This window comes from Sabethes cyaneus, chromosome 2 (assembly GCF_943734655.1).
Source record: "Sabethes cyaneus chromosome 2, idSabCyanKW18_F2, whole genome shotgun sequence".
Taxonomy (NCBI): domain Eukaryota; kingdom Metazoa; phylum Arthropoda; class Insecta; order Diptera; family Culicidae; genus Sabethes; species Sabethes cyaneus.
The window spans coordinates 11,603,236-11,626,914 of NC_071354.1; the positions used below are offsets into that span (position 1 = coordinate 11,603,236).

Below are 23,679 nucleotides of genomic sequence, written 5' to 3' on the forward strand. Positions count from 1 at the left end.
ATATATATTTCAATTAACATTTTTCACCGTTGGTCACGGGCAGAATTTAAAATTTATATTTGAAATTGGACTTGAAATTTTATTTAAAATTTCATTTAAACTAAACTTGGAATTGAATTTGCAACTAAAGTTGAAATTTGACTAGAAATTGGACTTAAAATTGGTCATAAATTGGATTAGAGACTAGGATTAAGCAACTGGAATTGCATTAGGAATTTGACTTGAATTTGGAATTCAAATTGTACTTGGAATTAGAGTTTGAATTTGACTTAAATTGTAAAAATTGGAAAATTGGAATTTACTTGGACTTGACTTGGGCTTAAAATCGGACTTGAAATTGATTATATTCAGCTAGACATTGGACATTATACTAGAGTTGAATTTGGTCTAATTTGACACGAAGTTGTACTTGAAGTTTGGTTTGTCTTATTCACTGACACGTTTTTGCACTTTTTGTTCCCTTTCCTCTCCTTTTCTGAACCATTCCGGTTTTCGTTCATACTTTTCTACCAATTTTCCTTTTTTTCTCTCGCTTTCTTTTTTTCCGTCTCGTGTTTCATTGTTCCGTTTTTCGTTTCCTGGGCCATTTATTCTTATTTTCAGTCCTGTTTCGTCTCAGGTTCAAGCTCATTTTCAGTTATTTTCTGTTCGGTTTTCAATTTTTTCTCTTCCCTTTTACTCTTTTTTCGCCTCAAGTTTTTGTCCTTTTTTAATTCCTTATTACCTTTCTTTCTTGTTTTTCGTCTCCATATGTTCCTTATTTTATTGTTCGTCTTCTCTGTCGCGTTTATTCTGTTTTAGGTTCCCTTTTTTACGTTTCTCATTCGGTTTTTCTTTTTGATCTCCTAACCTGGACCATTTTTCCTTATATTCAGTCCTGTTTCTTATCAGGTTCAGACTCGTTTTTAGTGATTTTTTGTCCTGTGTTTAGTTTTTTCTCTTCTGTTTTTCCCTATTTTCGCCACAAGTTTTTGTCCTTTTCTAACTGTTCCTTACATTTTTTTTTTGTTTTTCATCTACGTCTGTTCCTTTTTTTATATTTTTCGTCTTTTCTGTCGCGTTTATTCTGTTTTTGGTTCCCGTTTTCAGTTTTTCTCTTCAGTTTTTCTTTTTAATCTCCCCTCCTGGCCAATTTTTTCTTATTTTCAGTCCTGTTTTTTCTCATGTTTGAAACTCATTTTTGATTCCCTGAAATTAAATAAAAAAGAAAACTTTTTCAATTGAATTCTACTATTTAGGCCATTGCAAATCATTTTGGAATCACCTTGGAAATTGGCTTGAAAAATCGGGGGGCAAAAAAATAATTGGTAGGATATGAGTACAATTTTTTTATAAAATCAATTGTCTGTGGGCTCTACAGCCTGAAAAACTCAAAAATGAGTGCACGACTTGAGTTAACGCTTGTAGCACGAAATAGAAATGGAAGTTCAAACAGTGGAATTTCCGAAACTCGTCCAAAAAAATTTTCTTTCGTTTTTGGCTTTTTATTCGTAGATTTTTGCTTGAAAAATAACAACGTATATATTAAAAGCAAGAATAGATTTGATTTTCACGTTTAAACTTTAAGTAAATATGCATAAAATCCGTATTTTTTTTTGCTCAATTAAAAAATTCTATTCGTTTTTTTTTCGCCCCCCCCCCCTTCAGTGGCCTAATACCGGAGGTGCAAAAACTTTTTTAAATATTTGTAATGGCCTTATCTATTTCTACTAAGACGCTCCAAAAACTTCAGACGTTTTTGTTTATTTTTTGTCCCGTTTTCTGCCTTTTCTCTTTTCTTTTTTCCTTTTTTCACTCCGAATCAAGACTTTTTCTAACTCTTTATTACCTTCTCGTTTTCCGTCTTTGTCTGTTCCTTTTTTTAAATTTTAGTCTTTTCTGTCGCGTTTATTCTGTTTCTGGCTCTCATTTTTTCTTTTCCCTTCCCGTTTTCTATTATTTTCTCCCATTTTACGTCTTTTTTCTTCTTTTGTTTTTCTGTCCCATTTCCTAGTTTTTTTGTACCATCTTTCTCCTTTTATATCCCGTTTGCCTTTTATCTCTCTGGCTTGTTTTCACTTCTGGTTTCTCTTGTTTTCTTTTCCGTATTCATTTTCTTGTCTCGTTTTCTCTCTTTCTCGTTTTTCCTTTCATTCTGCCCCCTGTTCCCTCTTTCTTTGTTCGTTTTTTCCGTTTTCCTGTCCTGTTTTCAGCCGTCTTCCTGATATTCCTGTTCATTTTTCATCTCTTTTACCGTTTTTCCTCGTTTTCAGGCCTGTTTCTCTTATTTTTGTCAGTTTCTACTCCGTTTCGACTTCTTTCTTTTTTACTCTTTTTTTGGTCTTTTTACGTTTCTCTGTCCCGTTTTTCGTTTTCGCCTGTTCCGTTCTTCTGTGTTACTATGTCTTTCTTCTCAGCCATTTCTGTCATTCTCATTTTTTCGTTCCCGTTTAAGCCCTTTTGTATTCCGTTTTCATTTTTTTAATTTTTTTGTCCCGTTTTTCTCTTTTTCTGTTCTCGTTACTCCATTTCCCTGCTCCCGCATTTTATCCTTTTCCTTTCCAACTTTTCTATCCCGCTTTTCCTCTTTTTTGTTCTATTCATTTTATCCTTATTTTCTTTTTTGCGCTAGCTTCATTTTGCTTTGCATTCCTTTGCATGCTTCCTTTTCTTGCATTTTACTTCTTTTCTCTTTCGTTCTTCTTCTTTTGCTTTCCAGTTTCCTTTGCATTCTGTCACGTTTTTTTTTCTCGTTTTTCTTTTTTGCATGCCAGTTTTTATTTATTTTCGTTGTCTTTTTTATGTTTTCTGTTCCGTTTGTCTAATTTTTGCCACGTTTTCCTTCGTGCTTTCTTCCGTTTTCCCCCTTCTGTCTCATTTATTTTTGGCTCATTTATTTTTTTTCTGGAAAGCAGCAAGAGACGGACTACCTCTAAATCTAACGCCAACACATCTTTGAATATGCTGAGAGCAAGAAACATGCTTGCAATGATGTGCATTGATAAAGCTGACAACCTGCTTACCGACAAAACGGCGGTAGCAGCCAGGTGGATGGAGCACTTCCAGACCCTGTTGAATGGAGAAGTAAAGGCGAAGATCAGCAGGGACAGGATAAGAATTGTAAGCGATAACCACGCTGTGGAGCCACCAACACAGGCAACTGCTATCCCTATCTATTCAAAGTACCAACCGGAATACTAGCAACCTTAGCCGAGCTCGGGTAACCCGTTGGAAGTTAAGGCCATATACGGACAGGGAAGGGGATAGCACGAGACCTAGCTTTGCCAATCGTCTGCTTAGATCGTCTAACTTCATGCCAGTCGCGGCTGAATCCTGCGGGCGCCTGCCGTCTAGATTAGGAGCGGCTCACGACAGTGTCTGACCCAGAGCGGACGACTGAGTTAAGAAATGTAATATTCCGGCACTAGAGCTAAGATGTAGACCCATAACGAGAATCGGTAGCGTGGCTCTAGTAAGACAGCCCGCTCAAAGAATAAGTACTACGAACATTGCAGCAAACACGGATCGGAATATTTGGAATTGACCAAGGCGACCAAATTAAAACGGAAGCTTGGTACGTGAACTTCGTGGGTGGCGGACGGGTGTTGCTCGATCAGTTTGAACTTTGAAAGTTCGGTGCCGAAGAAGATTTTCCGATAGATTGCGGTGAAACTATTGAAAATTGATTAGGAAATGGCAGAGTTATGGCGCTTAAAACTTAATTTAGATTTTTTGGAATGACGAAGGCAGGATGCCGTCGTAAAATGTAGTCTTACATAAAAAATGAACCAAAATTGCAATAAAATAATTGCCGATAATTTTAATTTGGGTTAAAAATTGCTTGTTTACCGAAATTTAAATGAATGTTATTTGAAATTTGGAATAAACCTGGGACCATAACGGCGAATTGGTAAGAGGATAAATCCAGGAATGAGTCAAATTGATGCAAAATTAAGAAATCTCAATTTAAATTTAGAAACATAACTAGCAATAGCGTTATGACGTGGGATGACATTTATCGCGAATCAATTTTAAACATTTGAGCAGAGCATATTTTGAGTTTTGTTTGCAATCGATTGCTGTTTCCTGTCGTGAACTGCGAATCTGGATTTTCTCTCCATTTCCATTTGATGACTTTAATTGAGCATAATTTTTTATTTATCCTGTAAAGATTGTTATTTGTAGAGGACCACGTTAATTTTTGATAAGAAGAACCTATCCAGGTTTATCAGACAAAAAATTCTAATATCTAATTCTAATAATAACGGGTAAGCAAACCTCTAAAAAGTATTACACTTTCACTTTTATAAATGACGCATTGCATCTTTTAGTTACTCATCAAAGTTGCGTCAAATTATGACATCTAGATAAATTGATAAAAGTCGAGTCATGATGCATAATCCTGCGTTGAAACAATACCCTCCCTTAATTGGCAACAAGGATAAAAAATGTTGTTAAGTAAAAGGAAAGCGGCAATGTCACAAAAGCCGCGTAAAAGTTAAGGTAAATAGATATCGGGTGCAAGTTAGTACCTTGTTTTGACAATTCGACAATTACTAGACGAGTGTATTTGCAACGCAAAATGCAACTTTAATGCTGTCATTGTATTTGTTTTAACAGTTGCTTATGTTACGGCAGCTCAGTTTTACAGACCATTCTTGGGACATTTAGACGGTGAACTTTCATCATTCAAAAGTAGCGAATCGTCACGGTTGCATGTTGGCAATAATCCAATCCATATAGTAAGACACATTAGTAAATTTCGAAAATCCCGAAAGACATTCCACGTTTATGGTACTAATACCGAACTGTACAAATCGCATTCCGTTGAGGTTGGCTGTATACCCCAGCGGTGTTCCAAGTTCCGAGAAACAAGGACTAACATTCGGATCTATTGCACACAGCTGTTTTTCGGAAATATGGCTGTTTCCATATAAGGTCATATACGCGTGGATACATTCGGACCGCTTGGATAATTGAATAGACTCTTTTAGCAGCGTAATCGACGTGGTTGTACCATATTTCGCAGTTAGACCCCATCCAGCGACGATATATCGAGGCGACTGGTAGTTTCTGAGTTCCGGTGTGTGCGGCAAGCATATCGGCTGGATATGATCTGTTGGATTGACAGGATTTTTGCGGCATATTATATCTTATAATATCGGGTGGGGCACCATTATTAGTCCTATTTTTATCATTTTTCATTTTTATTTACGTACGAATATAAACACCTCGGAGTTTTTTTCCTCTAAATGTTTCGTCTATGTTTCAATCCAAATATGACCCGCTCCGAATTATAGTGGTCTATTGACCATTTAGTTAATTTTACAGGAGACGCAATTGTCTAAAAAACTCTATAATAAATTCTAAACAATTATTTTCTCCAAACCAAGTGTTCTAATGTGTAGTGTATAAAGTGATTTAACATGAGAATACATAAAAAGCCCAACTTTTGTCAAAATATACGATTTATTCACACCAATGTACATAGACCACTATGATTTCATATATATTTTTACCGTAATCCGCAACATAGTGGTCTATATCCATGAGATTTGTAAATGGCTGTATCTTGCGGTGCTGACCGTCTAGCAAGTTGCGGTCTTCGGGAAGGTTATTCAAATTACTACCAGCTTTAAGGTGGTATGGAAAATAGCGCAGAATTGTCTCACTACGTGGCGCTAGTGTATATGTAATATTCATATACAGGCTGTATCTTGCGCTGTTGACTATCTAGAAAGTTGCAGTCTTCGGGAAGGTTATTCAAATGACTGCCAGCTTCCAGGTGGTATAAAAAATAGCGCAGAATTGTCTCACTATGTGGCGCTAGTGTATATTTAATATTCATATACAGGCTGTATCTTGCGCTGCTGACTATCTAGAAAGTTTCGGTCTTCGGGAAGGTTAATCCCAGCTTTAAGATAATATCGAAATAGTACAGAATTGTCTCACTACTACAAGGCTATGAGAAATAGTTAACTTCGACACTCATTTTTTTTCTCTAGCTACGTTAACTGCCTGTAAAAATCCATCTACCATCTATTAATGGTATTTCTAAGAAGGCCAGAAAATCCCACCAACTCACTTAATCTATTGGTCTCAGTGGGAATGTGTTCATCCCAGTTACTTTCTAAACATTTGGCACGATTCATGAAAATTGTATAATCATAGAAAACCAACCGAGTGAGAGTTATTTTCTGGTGGACTGGCATAGCAAAAAAACCCTCACTCAGCTTGTTTACACTTTGCAGATTGGCCCTTTTGAAAAGCTGGTGCCGAATTGTTGCATTTTTTCACTAATTCTTTTAAATCGAAACTTGCAAGAACTTAAAAGGCAATTATGTCACATAAATAAATAAATGGTAAATAGTAAAATATTAACTAATTTCTTAATTAGTTAAATAGCAACTGTAACCTAAACACCCTTTCCAAAGAAAACAACTTCTTATAGTTATTACTAAGACACTAGCGCCGCCCATTGTGTAGATTCTTAATTATTTTCCATACCATCTTGAAGGTAAGAGTAATTTTATAATTTGAGTCATAAAAATCCTTTTGTTATAATTTTTTCACAGATGATATGACGATAATTTAAAAAAAATTCTTCACCCGGTTAATCGAGTCTAAAATCCGGATAAACTTGAACGACGAGGTAGGTGAGGTAGCGTCTCAGTTGGCCTCGAGGTACGATGCTGATCTAATAAACTAGTCGTCGTATATTCGAATCTCGGCTGGGAGGCGCTGTTAGAGTCAATAATCAATAGTCGCAGCAACTTGCCCTGCAATTGTCCTGTACAGCTGGCTGCGAAGTTTGTAGTGTAAAAACAGCAGGTCAAGTTTCGATAACGGAATGAAAATCAGGAAAATATTGAGATAGAGATGAAATAGACGATAAAGTGAAGAAGAAAGATAACTACACTGTTACACTTAGATTTGTGTAAGAATACGTCTTATTAAAATTTCCAAACGATTTTATATCTAAATACTTTAACAAGACTATTTTCATAGATTATAGAGGGTAAACTTGAAGCGGAACAGTACATTGCATTACTCTGAGCAATTTCATATTCGTTTGAATGAAAAATTATCTCATACCCTTTTGTTTGAATTGCAATTCAAATTTTCCTTGTACTATATTGAAAATAATGTTAAAATATAAAATAATATTGAATAAATTGAAAATGGGTCATTCCACGTCAAGTGACCAAGAAAAAGTAAAACTTGTAATGGACCTTCTTGGATTTTTATCAAATTCGGTCAGAATTCCAAGTTTGATACCCCGTTTTTATATGCAAAAGCCGTCCCAAGTACAGTTGGATTTCGAATTTGGCATGCCTCGATTTTGGCAACAAAAGTATCCGTTTTTGGCAACACAAGACATTTCTCTTCGAAAAATATGCTTAAATATCAACCAGTTTCCGCATACATGCTTTAAATGACGAAAAAATGATGCCCTGAGTATGTTCATGAAGAAAAGTTATGTGGTTTCGAACAATAATATTTTTATTGCCGTAGGACTACGTCTTACCGCAGGGTGTCAATAACTTATTTGCATCGGACGGATAGCTCTTGTCGGACTTTTCAAACATAAAATGGTTGCAATCGGTTATTAATGATATTTAGTCAACTTCTAAAGCATTTACATTAAATTTTTTCATATCGAAAAAGGGTCTCGATTTTGGCACGGTTTCGATTTTGGCAACATAGGCGACACGCATTTGTTGCCAAAATCGAAACCCAACTGTATGTTAGTTTTATTGCACTCTTATTGCGGTTTTTAAGACCAAAATTGGTCATATAAACCATCATAAGAGTGTTATAAAACCCAAATTGTTACTTGGGCTGTTTTCGTCAATTCCACTTATTTTCTTTTTCTTATATCTCCGAAAACATTAAGTCCAGAAAGGCACTATTCTCACATTTTCAAAGAAAATTGCCCAATGAATTTGAAAAAATAGTACTTTTTTAGTATCAATGCTGCCAAATATTTTTCGATTCGATTTAAAAACTATTTTTCTCTATTTTTCTCCCAATGAATACAATTTGATCTCAAAAATTCCAACTCCATCGTATTTGCCAGATTTTTTATATAAAAATAAAAAACATTTGACAGTGTTTCCAAATTCCAAAATTTAAACTAAAAAGCTGGCAACACTGCTCAGGAAAATGTTACTACATATTGTATACATGCTTTCACAACTGGGCATAGAGACTCACTACTTCTTGAAAAAAATGTTTTGCTCTTGGTTTTACATAAGAAATTGGAGGCCGCTTGCTTCAAAACGGCAAGGAATACTTCGTGACGATAAGTAATTCTAATGTAAAAAATATCTCTGGAATACGATGGAGTCGGAACTTTTGAGATTAAAATGTATTCATTGAGAGAAAAATAGAACTTTAGTTTTCAAATCGAATTAAAAAATATTTGGCAGCACTGGTGCTAAAAAATATTAACTTTTTCGAATTCGTTGGGCAATTTTCTTTGAAAATGTGAAAATAGTATTTTTCTAGACTTAATATTTCCGCAGATATGAGCAAACGAAAATTAGCGGATTTGACGAATACGAGGCTTTTGCTGACTAGGGGGAGTCTCCCATAGACGGAGGGGGAGTCCAATCGGCACCAAAAAAACAATAGTCGACTTACGCTTATTAACTACTTTCACCTAATGCCCAAATTATGGGAGTTTTATCTCAATCTCTGTCACAAGTAAGTCCCATGCACATAGACCAGTATAATGCGGAACAGAATGGTCATTCTGTTCCGGACCAAAAATTCATCATGAAAAAAAGCAGGTTGGAAACCTATTTTGTAATTTTTAGTGTTTATATAGTACATCTATCGATAAAGATGCGAATTATGCAAAAATCTCATTTTTGACCAAAATGGTCAATAGACCACTATAATTCGGAATATTGACAATTTGGTGTACATAGCATTTTGCCGCAATTGTAATTAAAAAGGTATGATGGTCCTAATAGAACTAATAATGGTGCCCTTAGTCTATATAATGTATTTTGAGTTATATAGGAGCCGTTCCGAATTATAGTGATCTAATGACAATTCAGTAAATTTTTACAGGAGACTCAATTATCTAATAAACTCTATAAAAAAAATCCAGTGAAATATTTTCTCCAAACCAAGTGTTCTAATGTGCAGCATATAAAGTGATTCTACATGAGATATATAATAATTTATTTATATAATTTATCTGAAATCCCCGATACGTTCCGCATTATAGTGGTCTATATCAATGGAATTTGTAAGAGTCAATAAATGATACCAAACCACCAGAAAATGATATTGGTGAAAGAGTATGACGACTGGGCAGGAAATATCGTGCTCTGACACCATTTTAGAATCAAAGATGGCGACTTTCGGTTTTCTAAAAATGACCGCATATGACTAGAAATATTGCAAAATCCCTACAATATGGGTATCAGATGAAAGGGTAAAACGAGTAGAAGTCTAACATTGTGTTACAACGTACTTTTGAAATCAAAAATGGTCAAATTTCGGTTATTAACTAGTTCCATGTACATAGACCACTATAATGCGGAACAGAATCGTCATGAGAAAAGCAGGTTGGAAACCTACTTTTTTAAATTTTTATTGTTTGCAGAGTACATCTATGCAAAACAATAAGATTTTTTTGGATATTTTTCGATACGATGGTCAATAGACCACTATAATTCGGAACGGCTCATACACAGCCGACTCTGTATATTATGAAAGTTTAAAATCATTCACTTTCTTAAGACCAAACAAACTATATCTTCAATTTCGTATAACGAGAAATAGAGATTGTCAAGCCTTTTATACAATACCGTCAAATCGAACATCTTCGCTCAAGCGTACAAGTGCAATATCATCAGCTCCTGAGACGGACCTCAACGAAAATTTTGAGTGCACAGTGAAACACTCAATATCGTAATCTCGAACTGGTGGAGCACAATCCTCATCACGGTTATTGCAATCAATATCCTTATTGATTGTGTGCTCACCCAGACGCACTTTTTCACTGAAATGTGAAAGTTTTAATTGCAATTTCAAATTACAAAGGAAATTTACAATCTACGGTAGAGAATATGCGAAACAATCTGCAGTCGTAAGGATATAACGTCTGCTAATCAACGTTCCATGGCACATAAATTCTTTGCGAGCGTCCATCAATAGTGCCATCCAGGGAAATTCAAAAACTTGGGCTACTACTCCACCCATGATACGGTTTGGAACATAAACGCCACAATGCCGAGGAAGTAATTTCGAAGACATATTCGTTTGAATTGGTTCAACTGCTTTACACTTTCGCGGGACGTTGTTCCCTGCAACATTCAAACAAATCGATAATAAACGTTAGCTCACAACTGCTTCACAATACTTACGCTGAAAACTCATTCCCGTGATTTCACTAATCCACGAGATATAATGCTGCACCTTCGTGAACACTCCATAACCTTTCGTAAAACATTTATTGGATCCATCTGGCCGAAGTTGTGAGAAGGACACAATTCCGCCCAAGAACCAAGTATTGGTTCTTCGGAAAAATAACCCTCCTCCACTGTCCCCATTGCAGACACCGGTTCCGTTTGTATATCCGGCACAGAATAGACCATCGTCCAGAGTTTGACCGAACAGCACTCGATCAGTTTTCAAGCACGCAACTGGTTCGATAACCGGAAGGTCCACCATTTTCAAAACTGGCGACATTTCTTCAGTTTCCATTAAGCCCCAACCAATAACGGTGCCGAATTCTCCGGTAATATTTGGTTCCACATTTATGCAAGCCGGTAGCACATAATTGGTGAAGCGAATGATTGTGCTAAGCTTAAGCAACGCAATGTCATTGGCAAATCGAGTGAAGTTCGCAAACTTAAATATTTTTCCAACTTCATGTTGCTGTATAAATTCTGGATTTATCACATACAGATCGTGAATTCCCAACCGAACAAATATTCTATTTAGAGCCAGTTGAAAACCGTTTGCCGCATTCATGACGCAGTGAGCGGCCGTCACGATGAAATTTTCGCTGATAATAGTGCCTCCGCAGGCATAGTTCGTTGAAGAACCTTTGCGGTGATAGATGGCTGCATGCCAGGGCCAGTCCCCCGGCGCAGTATCCTTTCCGTTCGTGATCAGCTCATTGCCACCGATCTGTGGAATGCCACACTCCGGTAAAATGTTGCCATTACAGCAGACTACAACTAACACCGTAGAGAGCAAAACTATGATTGACTTTTTCACTTTCATTGTCACGTCGCAAAGAGTCGAACTTTTTGTTGCGTCCACAGAGTGAACCTGTACTGATAATGTATGTGCTATCTGTGGACTTCCAAATTATAATTTGGCATGAATAATTCTGGCAGATTAGAGGCGTTAGTACTCGTTCAATGTTGCAGCATTTTATTTGAATCTTGACGCAGGACTACGACTACAGAGAAATAAGGCGGTTAAATCGAAAGCTAAAAAGAGCAAAATGAGACTGGTTTTGAAGGCTTATTATAACTCTTGTGTTTATTGACGAATTGACAAGAAATTCATGAGGAAAACAGCAATCAATAAAAGATTCCTTTACAAACGGATTCACGTAGGAAAAATATCGTATTTCAACTGCTAAATTGTGCCGGAAGTCCGCTATATATAGTCCTGTATATATTTTTTGGACAAAACTTAAGAATCAAGGTTTCATGTTGGCAATAATCCAATCCATATAGTAAGACACATTAGTATACAACGATGGTCCCGAATCGCATGGTATCTGCAGTGACGTCATACCAAACTGCACAAATCGCATTCCGTACAGTTCGGCCGTATAGCCCACCGGATTTCCACCGTAGCCCAAACAACCTCCCGTTAAACACAGTTGTTTCTCGGTGCCATCGCTGGACCCACACTTGGATTTGTCGGCTAATTGCAGGGTCGCCTTTACCGGCATATGCAAAATAACTTCATCCAAGGGTCCAACCCATCCGGTGAATATATACCGAGGTGGCTGGTAGTTTCTGAGGTCCTGCGTGTGCGGCAAGCAAATCGGTTGAATGTGATTTGTCGGATTGATAGGTTATACAATTCATACATATTTTTTATCATATTATATCCTATGACAATACCGTCATATTGAACATCTTCACTCAAGCGAATCAGAGCAATGTCATTAGAGAATGTCATCCATGAAAACTTTGGGTGTCTGGTGATGCACTCGACGCTATAATCTCGTGCTGGTGGAGCACAATCCTCGCCTCGGTTATTGCAATCATTATCCTGATCGACAGTGTGCTCACCGAGACGTACGGTGTCGCTAAAATAGGACAATTATCATTTCGTTCGCTAACCAGAACAATTCAAAATTTACGGAAAAGAATAACCAAAACAATGTGCTGCCGTAAGGATATAACGCCTGCTTATCAACGTTCCTGTGCACGATTGTGATGTACCTTTCACCACTAATAGAGCCATCCAAGGAAATTCAAATACATTGGCAGTTTGCAGTCCACCAGCGATACGGTTTTGAGTATACACACCACAATGCCGTGGAAATAACTTCGTAGCCATATTCGTTTGACTTGGTTCAACGGCTTTACAAATTTCTCCGACGTTATTTCCTACAACATTGAAACAAATCGATACTTAATGCCATCTCCAAAGCCCATTTCAATTGAACCTACGCCGGAAACGTATTCCCGTGATTTTACTGATCCACGAAATATAATGGTGCACTTTCGTGAATGCTCCATAGCCCTTCATATAACATCTATTGGATCCATCTGATCGAAGCTGTGAGAAGGACACGATACCTACCAAAAACCACTTGTTGGATCTTCGGAAAAATAGACCTCCTCCACTATCACCATTGCAGACTCCCGTTCCATTTGTATATCCAGCACAAAATAGACCATCGTCCAGAGTTTGTCCGAACAGCACTCGATCGGTTTTCAAGCATGCCACTGGTTCGATCACCGGAATATCCGCCTTTTTCAAAATTGAAGACGTTTCGTCGTACTCCGTTAATCCCCACCCAATAACAGTACCATACTGTCCGGTAATATTCGGTTCCAAATTCATACAAGCCGGTTGGACGTAATTGCTGAAACTAATGATTGTGTTAAGCCTAAGTAAGGCAATATCATTGACAAATCGAGTAAAGTTCGCAAACTTAAAAATTTTTTCGACCTCATGATGCTGCACAAATCCCGGATTTATCACGTGCAGATCGTGAACACCCAGCCGGACAAATATACGATTCGGGGTCAGCTAAAACCCGGTCGCTGCATTCATGACACAGTGAGCCGCCGTCACGATGAATTCTTCACTGATTACGGTTCCTCCGCAGACATAATCCGTTGAATGTCCTTTGCGGTGATAGATGGCTGCATGCCAGGGCCAGTCGCCCATAACGGTGTCCTTTCCAGTGGTGATCAACTCGTTGCCACCGATCTTCGGAATGCCGCACTCCAGTGGCTCTTGGCGTTTACAGCTGATCGTAGCTAGCAGCACAGTGAACATGGCTATGATTGATTTTCTCATTTTTAGTATTATCGATCTTATTTTTTCTTCCATCGACTGAACGCTTCGATTGGCGTACGGATACTGATAATGTGCTGTCTTCAAACTTTCAAATGAAAATTTGGCACGAACTCTTATCTGCGTCATAAATTAATGTTGAATACAATGTTGCAATGACTGTCTGTTCGATGCTGCGTTTGGAAGCGTATAACCGTATACAATTTTGCAACGCTTCGTTTGATTCATGGCGTAGGACTATGGTTTACAAGCAGGTAATAACCCGAAATCAGAAATCTTAAAAACGAAAAAGTGGACTAGTTTTGTTTGCTTACAAGACTTTTCGCATGAATTAATCAAGGATGCGAACAGTGAAATGCGTGATCGTTTGATATTGCGGTAAAACGTGAAGTTTTTCGTATATAGTGTCTTTAGGAACATTTCTTGGTATAACAAACCCCTTCTTGTGAGAGAACTCTTTGGGTGATTAATTCCCTTGAAAGTGAGATAAGAAATTTATTTTCTCGTCTATTCGAGATACAGATTTAGTACTTTCGGCAAAGTTGTAGTAAATATCAATACAAACAACTCTGTCAAAGACATCATACTTGTGTCTCTTCATGGAAATTATCTATGAAGCGTTATTCGTGTACAAACCCTTATAACAGTTTTTAAATCCTGACTTATTCTGGTCAATTTTCACGTGTTTATAGTGTTCTGGAAAGTTGTTCATCTTGCTAAAATCAATGTTTCTGTAGAACATTAATATATGTTATTTTCTAAAGTTTCGGAGATTTTAAGTTTTTATGGTGAAAAATAGTACTTTTTTGAGCTTATATATTTCCCAAGGTGGCAAATGGTGACAGATTAAACAACTCCTTCCACAAAAAACCTGTAAAAGCAAGTGTCTGTTGACTGTATCCGTTTGTATCCTCAAAAGTTATAGTTGTTTTAAAAATCCATCTGAGTCAATAACAATTGAACTGTACTTCGGATGCAATAAACGCCTTTTTGTTTATGTTGACAATCTGTTTCTAACAAGTTGCGTTACCAGCCATTTTTTCGCCTATTTTTGAGTCGAAAATGAATGTAGACTTAAAATTATTTGACGCAATTAATAAGAGAAAAGCTTTCCAATAACTAACTTATGCCTACTTTGTTCAATTCCTTCGATTGATGTCTTTTCAAAAGAACATACTCATAATGGGCTGGTACCGAATGGCCGAAACACAAATGGTCGAATGACGAATGGCCGAAATCCAAATGGCCGAATTTCAACAACTGTCACGAAAGGCCGAGTCATGAAAGACCGAATTTTCTCGGAATTACTAAGTAAGCAGTACGTCATATATAGTTAATTATGTTAAATAAAGGTGTAGTTGAGATGACTCTTCATCAAATGTTATGGAAGGAGAGAACAATGCAACATTGAACAAAATAAACTTAAGTTAGTTATTTGGAAGTTTTTCTCTTATTAATTGCGTCAAATAATTTTTAGTTTAACATTCATTTTCGAATTGGAAATAGGTGAAAAATTGTTGTTAACTTAACTTGTTAGAAAGCGATTGTCAACGTAAACAAAATGGCGTTTATTGCATCCGAAGTACAGTTTAATTGTAGTGTAAACATGACTGAGATGGATTTTTAAAACAACTGTAACTTTTGAGGATATAGTCAATTGGTACTTGGTTTTACAGGTTTTTTGTTGTACTTTTAAGTGGGAGTTGTTTGATCTGTCACCATTTGCCACCTTGAGAAATACTTAAGCTCAAATAAGTACTATTTTTCACCATAAAAGCTCAAAATCTCCGAAACTTTAGAAAATAACATGTAATAATGTTCTACAAAAACGTTGATTTCAGCAAGATAAACCACTTTCTAGAACACTATGAACACGTGAAAATTGACCAGAATAAGTCAGGATTTAAAAACTGTTTTAAAGGGTTTGTTCACGAATAACGCTTCATAGATAACTTCCATGAAAAGATACAAGTATGGTGTCTTTGCCAAAGTTGTTTGTATTAATATTTACTGCAACTTTACCGAATGACCAAACCTGTATCTCGAATAGACGAGAAAATAAATTTAATATCTCACTTTTAAGGGAATTAATCACCCAAAGATTTCTCTCACAAGAAGGGGCTTGTTATACCAAGAAATGTTCCTAAAGACACTAACTGCGAAAAACTTAACTTTCCGGCGCAATATCAAACGATCACGTATTTCGCTGTTTGGACCACTGTGCTGTGGGATGGATCAGGAGCTAAGCTAGTAGGTGCCAGGCTGCGTAGTTCGCGGCTGCCTAATCTCACTACTGTGGTTTTCGGCAGACGGCTGATCCACTCGGCCTTGTATATTGTATATTGTATATTGGTCTTGTATAATGGTCGATTCGTCTGACAATTGACATTGTTTCCTTGAAAATTAAATCTAAAATTAAGTCTAGCATCCTGGACCTTGTTATTCTTTTACTGAAAGCGCGTGTGGTAATATTTCCGAATTCAACAAAGTCTTCGACCAGCGTGAAACGGGCGAGTGCATGACGTCAGTGGTTCACAAAATCCGTACATGGTCCGATGGAATCTATGTTGTCAGTAGACTCGATGAACGAAGCTGTCTACGTGAAACTCGAAGATCAATTCGAGACAGCAAAACCCGGGCGTCAAGTCCATTATTCAGAAGCTTGGCTAGTAAAGTCGCCTGTAGAATCTTCCGACGTGTCTGTAGTCGACTCCAATCCTAAAAGTTGGCATCGGTCTTCGTAGCGGGGTAGATTATTAGGTAGACGCCACGGTTAATGTCCTAGAGCGATACGGACAAATCTTCGTTGCACACATTCTATTCCAGCTGCCCAGCACAAGTTACATTACAACGATGAAATGATATAACCATTGTTTCTGTTACACCAATCAGCGAAGATGTCCAGTAGTGTTTGCAATCGGCGGCAATCGTCGACAGATTTCACAACTAGATAGATTTTTAAATCGTCGGTATATACCAGTACGTAGCAGAATAGCAATGCCATTAAAGTACAAGGCCCCAAGTTACTATTTTGCGGGACATCAATATCTCCTCAATATCTGTGTACACAGCATGGATTTGCGTTCCGGCTTCCATTTGTGAGATGCAGGTACTGGTGAATTCGATCAAGTTAGTCGACTTCTGCTACTCAAACGATTTGTTCAAAATCCGACTGAAAGGCAGGGTAAGAGCAGTAGCGCAGCGACAGAAAATAATAGCTGGAATACCATCGGGACCAGGTAAGTAGGAGCTCTTCAATTGCTTGACACTAGCAATAACCATATATGGAGTGTTTTAAAACCAGGGACATCCGACGCAGCTATTTCAGTGTCAGATTATGTAGTACAGTCACTCGCAAACACAGAAGACTCGAGGATCATATTAGAAGGAATGGAAGAGCTTTCCAACCAACCATCCACTACAAGCAACTCACTTAACTGCCTTTGCGCGGGCATCCACTGCACACTCGACCACAGTCTGTCAGCCGATCAGTTACGAGCTACCGCATCTGTCGCACGTATCGTGTTAAACATACCTTTACACACTTCAGGCGAAACCTTATGATATAGTATAAATAACAGAAAGTCACAGAGCTATTGCACCAATCACAGATCAGGAAGGCAGTAAACGAGGTCGAGTGTTCATCCAAGGTAATGACTCAGTGGATTCACCTGTTTTGAGTTTAGTCACTCGAATCCATCAACCACAGCAACACTAGCAGCAGGAAGCAGGAGAAAATTGTCGTATTGTACTCCATCCTTCCCATTAAACCAAGAAATTTGCGGTTGTTGTAATCATTGCAGATAAGAATTCTGTGGTCAGAAGCCTCTTTCTCACGTAACTCACGTAACGGATCGAGAGGATATGTTCGTCTATGAACCTGACAACCTTGCTTCTATCGGGAGGAATGTAAACTGCTACAAGCAAAAACTTCGTGCCTCTGATAACACCAGAAACACAGACTTGTTTGAGACAACTTTCATAGCTTGTCCATACTTGTTCCATCCATACTTGTTGACAGGTAAGCCCTAATAGATATTATTTTCATTATTTGTATCATTCCAGCTCATCAAACTGGAACATTCATATGAGTGAAAGGCTGGAGGACGGAGTGAGTAGTCATCCGCAATCATTAGGAGGAAACTTCTGAAGGGCTGAAATAAAATTTATGTTGCACCCTTCTCACAAACAAATCATCGCGTGGAAAAAACTTTGAACCTTGAAAGCACGTACTTAAAAATCGACAGTTTGCTTCAGTAAGGTTGATGCATAGAAGATTATATGATCGATTGGTGCAAAAATATTGTACGACGTAGTCCTACGTCAAGTCTTCATGTGATGATACATTGACATACTACCTTATCAGAATATGCGAAAGTCTATGAACCTCTGTTCAATTGTCGGGGAATTTCTGCTGATGATAATTTTAGAATTTTCATGAGAATGAAATGGGGAAGGCAAATGAGGAAGCGTCCAACATAGCTCCAGCCATCCGAAGACCCTACCCTGGCGCCTCCACGTGGCCTTACCTGGTAATGCTGTATTGAGTAGCCAAGCTTGGAGGTGCGATGCTGGGTGGTTTGCCGGATGCCTGATCTCAAAACTTCGGGTTTGGGTGACGATGGAGCCACAGTGCCTTATTAGTAGGTAAGCTAAACATAAGTTATTTTAATTATTTATTTCGTTTACGCTCCGCGAAACACCTTCTACTGTTCAGTGAAAACTCTGACCGAAAAAAAGTTAAATAATGCTCATGGGTATCAGAAGAAAAAAATTAAATTAATGATGGAAGCACTTAGGGAAACTCAAATGATGCAACACTATGAATGATTCTACACTAAGAACTGCTGGTGAGATTATTCTATTTTTCCCCATTTCCCCATTTTTCCCCATCCCCATTGGGGTAACCAGCCCAAGCCATATAAGGTCGGAGAGGATTTTGACGCGCCCTTCTAGCATACAAATCATCACGCAAGATGAGTTTGCACGGCGAAGTTATGTATCTAGAAACCGGAGGTCTATGCTGGAAGGAGTGTATTATATTTCCATGGAATCATGTAAGCGACATTGCTTACTGATCACCAACCCAACCCCTTTCGGTCCTTCACAAACAACATTGACATGAAAGTTGCTAGGTAGATATTATATGATTCTGCAATAAAATTCTATTTACATACAATGGGAAACCCTTGAGGTGACGGTGGCTACCCCCATACATTTATACATACATACATACATGCATACATACATACATACTTACATACAGACATACATATATGATAATTTTAGAATTTTCATGACTGACTACGCTTACCTCTCACGAACTTCAAAGAATTTTGAATGGTTCGAGAGCTACCGTGAAATTGCTAGTTACACTATCCGATGATGCTATGGATGGTCAAATGGTTACATCCGCGACAGCTCCCATTCTTAATTTTGCTGTCCGTCTGACTGAGTCGCTCATTTTGCTGTCCGAGACTTCCCATTTTGCTGTCCGTCTGACTGAGTTGCACTGGTTTTGGTAAACGGTGAATTCATAACCAGCGTCAGATATGAAAAGGAACAAGTCGTCAACCTTCGATCGGAGTCCTCTGACATTTTGATAGTAGATGCTGATGGAATGCCTCCGGCTGACTCTTTAACCGTTGACCGGCTAGGCCAGGTAGTCAGTGCCTTTTGTGATCATACTTTTTCGCCGCTTCAGTACGAGCATTCGACATTCGATGCTCCAGACGGAGTGACAATGAACATTTGGTTACCAATGGGGTAGCAGCCGTTAACCGTTATAAATACAATCGATGCAGCAAAACTTTATTCTGCAATATTGTAGATTATAACTAGTCCTAAAAACGTCCCATATAAAACTTTTTCAATTTTTGTTCGGCTAAAAGAGTTCTGTCAAATTAAACAAAATTGAGTCAAAGTGATTGACACATCCTTGCTCGAAACAATAATTCTCTAGGGAACACAGTTTCGTAACTCTTCATACTTATTTCAAACCTACCGCGATGTTGTACCAAACAATTATCTTCGAAATCTACGTGTTCGCTTTCGTAAAATCTGCTATTGGTGCAATTGTTTACCTGTTCATACATGCTACTAAACTTAAACCGTGATTCATCACCGAAGTTCTGAAAAAAATTGTAAATAACAAATGAAATACATATTTGCGAAAAACTTGTGGAGTGAATAGCTTGTGATACAAAAAGTATTTTATGGTGAATTTTATGTACCAAACATTGGAAAAGTTGCAAAATAATAAATTAGAATGGATTTTTCTTCGTTTGCTCATATAAATTAAATTGTTTAGTAATTTTTGAGTCCATAACCGGTCACGTCACGGTTTCATGTTGGCTATGATCCAATCCATATAATAAGACACATTAGAGTAAAACTTTGGTCCCGAACCACACAACTCCCCTATCGAATCGATACCGAACTGTACAAATCGCATTCCGTAGAGTTTGGCTCCATAGCCCAATGGGGCACCACCTTCACCGATGCAAGGGCCACCAAAACCCATTGGTCCGACACACAATTGTTTTTCAGTAATATTGTTGGGTCTATACTGGTAACATTCGGCATGGGGGGCTAATAGATTGGTTACTTTAAATAGAATATTCGAGATTTTTCGGTACAGTCTATCGGTGTCATCACCCCATCCGGTGACAATGTACCGAGGTGGCTGGTAGTTTCTGAGGCCCGATGTGTGCGGTAAGCAAATCGGCTGAATGTGATCTGTTGATCGTAGAGTATTTATATGTTTAACCTAATGTAGACATTGTTGAGCGTTGTACAATACCTTCACATCGAACTTCTTCGCTCAAGCGTACCAGAGCAACGTCATCAGCGAATGTCGTCCAGGAAAACTCTGGGTGTGTGGTGATGCATTCAATGTCGTATTCTCGGACTGGTGGCGCACAATCCTCATCCCGATCATTGCAATCAACATCCTGATCGATTGTGTGCTCACCCAGATGCACTTTGTCGCTGGAATGTGAAAATTTCTTTTCTTCTCAATTCGTTTATCATAATAATTCACAATTTACGGTAGTGAATAACCAAAGCAATGGGCAGCCGTCAGGATATAACGCTTGCTGATTAACGTTCCTTGGCACATGTAGGGTTTGTCGTTTTCCAATAAAAGTGCCATCCAAGGAAATTCAAATACTTTGGCTTGTACTCCACCAATGATACGGTTTGGAATGTAAACGCCACAATGCCGAGGGAGTAACTTCGAAGATAAACTCGTTTGATTAGGTTCAACTGCTTTACAAACTTGTACGGCGTTATTTCCTGCAACATTGAAACATATTGCCAACTCTCAACCCGAAAGCACTTTTCAAATAAACTTACGCTGAAAGCTCATTCCCATGATTTCACTGATCCACGGGACATAATGGTGCACCTTCGTGAACGCTCCATAACCTTTCATATAACAATTCTTGTATCCGTCTGATCGAATCTGTGAAAAGGACACAATTCCGCCCAGGAACCAAGAATTGGCTCTTCGGAAAAACAACCCTCCTCCACTGTCACCATTACAGACGCCGGTTCCGTTTGTATATCCAGCACAGAACAAACCATCGTCCAGAGTTCGACCGAACAGCACTCGATCGGTTTTCAAGCACGCAACGGGATCGATCACCGGAATGTCCGCTTTTTTCAAAATTGGCGATGTTTCGTCATTTTCTGTTAAGCCCCAGCCGACAACGGTACCATATTCTCCGGTAATATTTGGTTCCAAATTCACACAAGCCGGTTGGACGTAGTCGGTAAAACGAATGATTGTGCTAAGCTTAAGCAATGCAATGTCATCAACAAATCGAGTAAAGTTCGCAAACTTAAAAATTTTCCCGACTTCATGCTGCTGTATGAATTCTGGATTTATCACATGCAGATCGTGAATTCCCAACCGAACAAATATACGATTGGGGGCCAGCTGGAAACCGTTCGCCGCATTCATGACGCAGTGAGCCGCCGTCACGATGAATTCTTCGCTGATTACGGTTCCACCGCACACGTAATCCGTTGAATGACCTTTGCGGCGAAAGATCGCTGCATGCCATGGCCAGTCCCCCGGAGCGGTGTCCTGTGCATTGGTGATCAGCTCCTGGGCCCAGATCTTCGGAATACCACACTCTAGTAGAACTTTGCGTTTACAGCTGACTGTAACCAGCATCGCGGAGAGTATGGCTATGAAGACCGTCTTCATATTGATTGATGGGAGAGTTAAACTTTTTTTTCCACCCATGACTGATCGCTTTGATTGGTGAACTTATACTGAGTTACTGTGCTGTGTTCGAACCTTGAAATAAGAATTTGGCACCACCTCTAATCTGTGTTCTTACTAATACAATGTTGCACGCTGTTATTTACATTTATTTGCAGTAAGGTAAGATGGTCAAATCACATACCTGAAAAGACAGAAAAAGAAAAGAAATGTTACCATTTAACACAACTATGTGCTTCATCTAATCATTTCGATAGCAAATTTATAAAAATCGACAAACAATTGCCATGGTGGGGATCAAGGTTACGGATTCTTACGTTGAAACTATAATCGCCATGCATGCTACTCGCAAAAAATCCCCCTCTTAACTGCACACAGGGTTCCATCATCCGACATAAATAAAAAATTTGCATAAAAAACGAAAGGAACGAATCTTGATTTCACTTTTTATGGATTTTCTATCCATACGCGGATTAGACGCTCTACACATATTAGTGTATACACACTAAGTGGGACTCAGACTCTAGACTATCACTCAAAATGCGTTTAATTTGTAATCAAGAAGGGAGGTTTCCCATTAGAGATGAAGGTAATTCTCCGCTTTGATTCAAAATTTGACGTGATTTGAGTGCTTTGACACCTTTGAACTTTTTTCGCCGAAGGAAACATAAAATCTTGTTTAAAACGATGGTTCTGCAATTGATGAAGGGACGGTAGGGGAAAGAAATGAAAAATTTTTGGTGAAGGAGGGGAAGAGGGGAAAGGAAGGGTGGGGGTATTGGTAGCTATGCTTGACAAGTAGCCATTTTGACTCCTACCTTTTGTCCAATACTGGAAGGTGCATGAGTCGAAACAAGCTGTAATCTAAGATTATAACCGGATTCCGGATAGATTACAGCTTGTTTCGACTCATGCACCTTCCAGTATTGGACAAAAGGTAGGAGTCAAAATGACTACTTGTCAAGCATAGCTACCAATACCCCCCCCTTCCTTTCCGCTCTTCCCCTCCTTCGCCAAAAAATTTTCATTTCTTTCCCCTACCGTCCCTTCATCAATTGCAGAACCATCGTTTCAAAAAAAAATATTAATATATATGTATGACTGCATTTCAAGGTCATGTAGGGTTTGTCGTTTTTTGATTTTGATTGTTTGATTATCATAACTCCAGCTTGCAATAAACTTGCACTAACGCACTTCACGTAATTTTCTGTTCGGTAAATTGGAGCACCGATAACCGCAAACCAGGCACGGCTTGTTGCAACGGACCAACCGGAAAGCCTCAGCAGCAATGCGATCAACAAAGCCGTTTGTGTATGGTCCAGAGCCACGATGAAATACCACTCCAAGTGGCCAACTGCATGTGACGTGTGATGATTCGGGTCGTTTTGTTGTCGCGAGCAGCATATTTTCAGTCAATTCCAGAACTTCAGCGGCCAGATATTTCATCACGGCAGCGAAAGGAGTACACCAGCTCCAACACACGCTCCGCACACTTTCCTTCGCAACTGCAGACGTGCACGAGTCGAGCGTGACTTTCGATTGCCCTTAGTGCTTCTTCCTTTGTCGCGTCCAGACAATAAGATGCCAATAAGATGTAGACAGTAGCTCAGCTAGCGTTTGAATAATGCTGTTCGCCGGCTTACCTCGTGTTATGTACCAGAGCAAGCGACAAGAATCGGTCCCACCTTTTTTTCATGGTCCTTCATTCCATCATGTACATTAGATAAAATAGATCATTTCAATTTCAGTCTGAACAAAAGAGCAAAGTTACCAGTGAGCCGTTCGCCTTTTGCTGCCAAAGAAAAATTACGTTACGTATTATTACTGTAGCATTGGTGATGGATAAATTTGTGTTGATAAAGAAAACCGAGTGAAAAGCCCTACGTTCCAAGCATCCTAGGTTTCATCATTTACCGAAAACCGTTCTTTGAAGAACGAACAAATTC

The 23,679-nt window shown here is 38.5% G+C and overlaps 3 protein-coding genes across 3 annotated transcripts; all 3 read right to left on the minus strand.

The window, feature by feature from the left end:
• Positions 1-9,795: 9,795 nt before the first annotated feature.
• On the minus strand, positions 9,796-11,229 carry LOC128733830 (chymotrypsinogen A-like). Its single transcript, XM_053827647.1, has 3 exons — positions 10,365-11,229; positions 10,058-10,304; positions 9,796-10,000 (listed from the first exon to the last, which is right to left on the minus strand). Exons 1-3 carry the CDS (start codon positions 11,227-11,229, stop codon positions 9,796-9,798), a joined length of 1,317 nt encoding a protein of 438 aa, XP_053683622.1.
• Positions 11,230-11,656: 427 nt separating this feature from the next.
• LOC128733835 (chymotrypsinogen A-like) lies at positions 11,657-13,503 on the minus strand. Its single transcript, XM_053827653.1, has 3 exons — positions 13,238-13,503; positions 12,778-13,087; positions 11,657-11,989 (listed from the first exon to the last, which is right to left on the minus strand). The coding sequence occupies exons 1-3, from the start codon at positions 13,501-13,503 to the stop codon at positions 11,657-11,659; spliced, it is 909 nt and encodes a 302-aa protein (XP_053683628.1).
• A 6,334-nt stretch (positions 13,504-19,837) lies between these two features.
• Positions 19,838-21,715, minus strand: LOC128733838 (phenoloxidase-activating factor 3-like). The gene is made up of 4 exons (XM_053827661.1): positions 20,857-21,715; positions 20,550-20,796; positions 20,303-20,490; positions 19,838-20,238 (listed from the first exon to the last, which is right to left on the minus strand). Exons 1-4 carry the CDS (start codon positions 21,713-21,715, stop codon positions 19,838-19,840), a joined length of 1,695 nt encoding a protein of 564 aa, XP_053683636.1.
• Between the last annotated feature and the right edge of the window lie 1,964 nt (positions 21,716-23,679).